The sequence below is a fragment of the Chelonoidis abingdonii genome, chromosome 6 (assembly GCF_003597395.2).
Source record: "Chelonoidis abingdonii isolate Lonesome George chromosome 6, CheloAbing_2.0, whole genome shotgun sequence".
NCBI classification, from domain to species: Eukaryota; Metazoa; Chordata; order Testudines; family Testudinidae; genus Chelonoidis; species Chelonoidis abingdonii.
Window position 1 is genome coordinate 1734332 of NC_133774.1, and position 3559 is coordinate 1737890.

Genomic DNA, 3559 nt, shown 5'->3' on the forward strand with positions numbered 1-3559 from the left:
ATCAGATCTAAGCTGTAATTAAGCTTAGAAGGGTTCATGCTAGCTTCTCAGTTTATGAACGCTAAGGTTCAAATCTGAGTAAGGGACGTCTCTGTCTGATCCACATGATCCTTCTCGCCTGTCGGCTTCCCCCAGCCCTTCCTTTAAAATCTCCCTACCACTTTTTGAATTTCACATGCCAGCCGTCTGGGTCCATTTTGGTTTAGGTGGAGCTCGTCCTTCCTGTATAGACTCCTCCTTTCCCAAAAGTTCTCCAATTCCTAATAAACCTAAGTCCCTCCTCTCTACACCATCATCTCATCCACACATTCACACTCTGCAGTTGTGTCTAACTGACCTCGTGCATGGGACTAGAAGCATCTCAGAGACTGCTGCCATGGAGGTCCTGGACTTCAATCCCTTTTCCAGCAGCCTAATTTTGGCCTCCAGGACCTCTCTCCTATCCTTCCCTAAGTCACCGGTACCTACCTGTACCATGACCACTGGTTCCTCCCTAGAACTGCACATAAGTCTATCCAGATGTCTTGAGAGGCTCACAGCCTTTGCAAACCCAGCTATCTATGTTCCTAATAATTGAATCCCCCATAACTATTACCCTTCTTGTCTTAATAACTGGGGTCCCCTCCTCTGGAGGGGTATCCTCAGTGCGTGAGGATACCATGGCATCATCTGGAAGGAGGTGTTACAGGTTTCTCTTGCCACCTCCAGGGTGCCACCCGATATACTGGGGTACCACCGAGCCTGCCTGTTCCACCAGCTTGGGCTCCGTCACCCTGTCCTGCTGACCCAGGCCCACAAGCCTCCTACAGCACACACAGGCAGCGACACCCCCAGCTGCAGACAGACACAGACACCAAAATCAGCTCTGCCTGGGAAGGCTTCAGCTAAAGATTTGCCCAGCACTCAAGTGCTCACCCTCTCTGGGATGTAAACCCCAAATTGTATCATCTGGCACTGCCCAGAGAACTGCACAGCGTCAGCTCATGAAATTCGCCCTCCCTCAATGTGGAGAGAGATCTGCACCCCCGCAATTATGAATTCCACAAACGGGAGGCGGGGGGAGGGGGGAGTTAGAGAAAACATAAACAAGTTTATTAGCTACACAAGATAGATTAAGTGATTATAAGGGATAGCAACAGATCAAAGCAGATCACACAGCAAATAAAACAAACACGCAATATAAGCTTAGATACTAAAGAAACTGGTTACAAGCAGTAATTTCTCACGCTGAATGTTGTTTTAAGCAGATTGCAGCTCAAAACTCCACATATTTCTTTCACAGGCCAGACACCTTCCCAGCCTAGGTTCAGTCCGTTCTTCCCCAGCTCAGTTTTAGGTGTTTTCAGCAGTCATCTTGGGCGAGGATTTAGTGAAGAACCAACCTTGATTATCTCACTTCCCTGCCTTAAATGGGATTTACATAGGGCGGGAACCCTTTGTTTTCCAGTGTGGTCCCCTCCCCCTGCCCCGCCAGTGGAAAAATACTGGTATTCTATCATGGAGTCCAGTACCAGGTGACATGGTCACATGACCCTGCAGTGTCCAAGCAGCCATGAGACAGAGGCTGGTTCTAGCATCCCAGGAAAGTGGGAGATTAGCATCTTCAAAGACCTATTCGTCTCCCTAATGGCCCATTGACTTGTCCCCAGCTAGCCAGCCAGACGGATTGCATTCTGCCTGGTGCGTGTTCCCCAGGTGCAAACACTTTTGTGGTACAGACGTATAGTCCATATTCCTAAGTCTAGATACAGAAACGATCCATGCACACAAATAGGATAATCCTACTCAGTAAATCATAATTTCCAATGATACCTCACGTTTTAGCTTGTATAAAATACATTATGATTATGACACAATCATTTCATTCTATTACTATGACAAATATGGGGAGCAGTGTCACAGGAGGGTCCCAACTACAGGATTGGTTCCTTCTGCTCCAGCTGGATGTTCTGCTTCCCTGTGACTTTCATCCTCCTCAATAGCACAGAGACTGTCAGACTGGGGGTGGGACCGTTCTACTGTGTCCTGGAGAGTCTCATCTGTGTACCTCTCTGTCTCCCTCAGCTCCTCCAGTTCAGCCGCTCTGCGCTCAAGAGCCCGTACGCAGTCTCAGAGGGATGATAGCTGCTTGCACCGAATGCACACTTATGCCACCTGCCCACAAGGCAGGTAACCCTACATGCTGCATTCAGTGCAATAACCTGGGTACCCCCCACTCTGCTGCTGGACTCCTGACTGCGTTGTTTGTACTTTTGCGGGGTTTGTTTGTTTGTTTGCAGGGATTTATTGACCTATGTTTAGGGAATGTTTGGTAGGTGCGTCTGGTTCTCACACTGCTTTTGTAAACTCCGGTTTGCTGCTCCTGTTCGCTAGCTCATGGCTGTTCACGCCAGGCCGGCCCGAGCACCTGCATGACCCTGGGGTCGGCTCCCCAGAGCCAGGGCCTGTCAGACCACAGGGCAGACGCACCCCCATGGCCGCTCTCCTGTTCCTTTCGCAGGGATGTGCAATGACTGGGTGAGGCAGGTGGATTTTGACCCTGCACAGACGGAGTTAGGCGTCGGGGCCGAGGGTCGGGTGACCTGTCATCAGCAGTTCCAGCAGAACTCGTTCAGCGTGACGTGCAAAGAGATGAAGTCGGGACGCTTCGAGTGGGATTTGGGTGCACACAAGTGTGTCAGTGAGTGCGGGGAGCCAGCCATGGGGCTGTCCGGGCGCCGTCTGGTTTGGGAGGGCTCCATCCAGGCTGCTGAGAGGCCGTAGGGAGAGTCCTGCTGCAATGAGCAGCTTCCCACCCAAAGTGTCCCCAGAGGGGCAGGCACGTGGATCTGATCCCGGCTCCTAGCCCTGCTCACCGTGCAGGAGCAGCAGAGACCAGGAACACCGCCCTCCCCACGGCGGCCCTGAGCGTGTGCACGGAGTAAATGTACCTGAGCACGTGGGGCCTGATCCTGAGAGGGGCTGATTCTTGCAGCCCTCCCCCCAACCCAGCTCTTGTGGGCACCCAGCATAGTTCAGGCTCAGCCCTTTTCACTCAGTGGAGTCTGCCTGGTTCCAGTGACCCCCAATGCTCTGCTCTCATTTACTCACAGGAAAATGTGAAATACCCAGAACCTGGGACTCCAGATTGCAGTTTGCCCCCAAGGGGCAGTTCTACACCCCGGGTGACTTGGTGACGCTGAGCTGCCCTGCGGGGTATCAGCCGTCATCGCCTGTGATTGTATGTGCCAGAAATGGGAGCCAGGCTGTCTGGAGTGAGACACCAACCTGCCAGCAGGGTGAGTGCGGGACCCCCTGGGTACGGCTGGTCAGGTGCAGGCACGTGAATCTGATCCCACCTTCTGGCCCTCCTCCCTGTGCGGGAGCAGCAGACCAGGAACACCATTCTCCTCATGGTCCAGTGGGGCTGACTGGTGTCACGGAGTCCCTGGGCGATGCTCTGGAACTGCTCCCCACAAAGCCAGGCAGGACTTTGGGGAGCCTCCTCTCCCTTGGAGCAGACTTGTTCAGGGCAAGAAGCTCACGTCTTCACCTCCTGGGTCTCTCCTTGGAGCATTCA

At 52.9% G+C, this 3559-nt stretch overlaps 1 protein-coding gene across 2 annotated transcripts in view; it reads left to right on the top strand.

Moving 5' to 3' along the window:
- Window positions 1-3559, top strand: part of LOC116831143 (uncharacterized) — a 52427-nt gene that overhangs the window by 43050 nt on the left and 5818 nt on the right. For both annotated transcript variants that reach the window (XM_075067508.1, XM_075067509.1), the window contains 2 exons: window positions 2501-2680; window positions 3093-3278. In XM_075067508.1, coding sequence (XP_074923609.1) covers window positions 2501-2680; window positions 3093-3278 — 366 coding nt within the window. The remainder of the gene's footprint in view (window positions 1-2500; window positions 2681-3092; window positions 3279-3559) is intronic.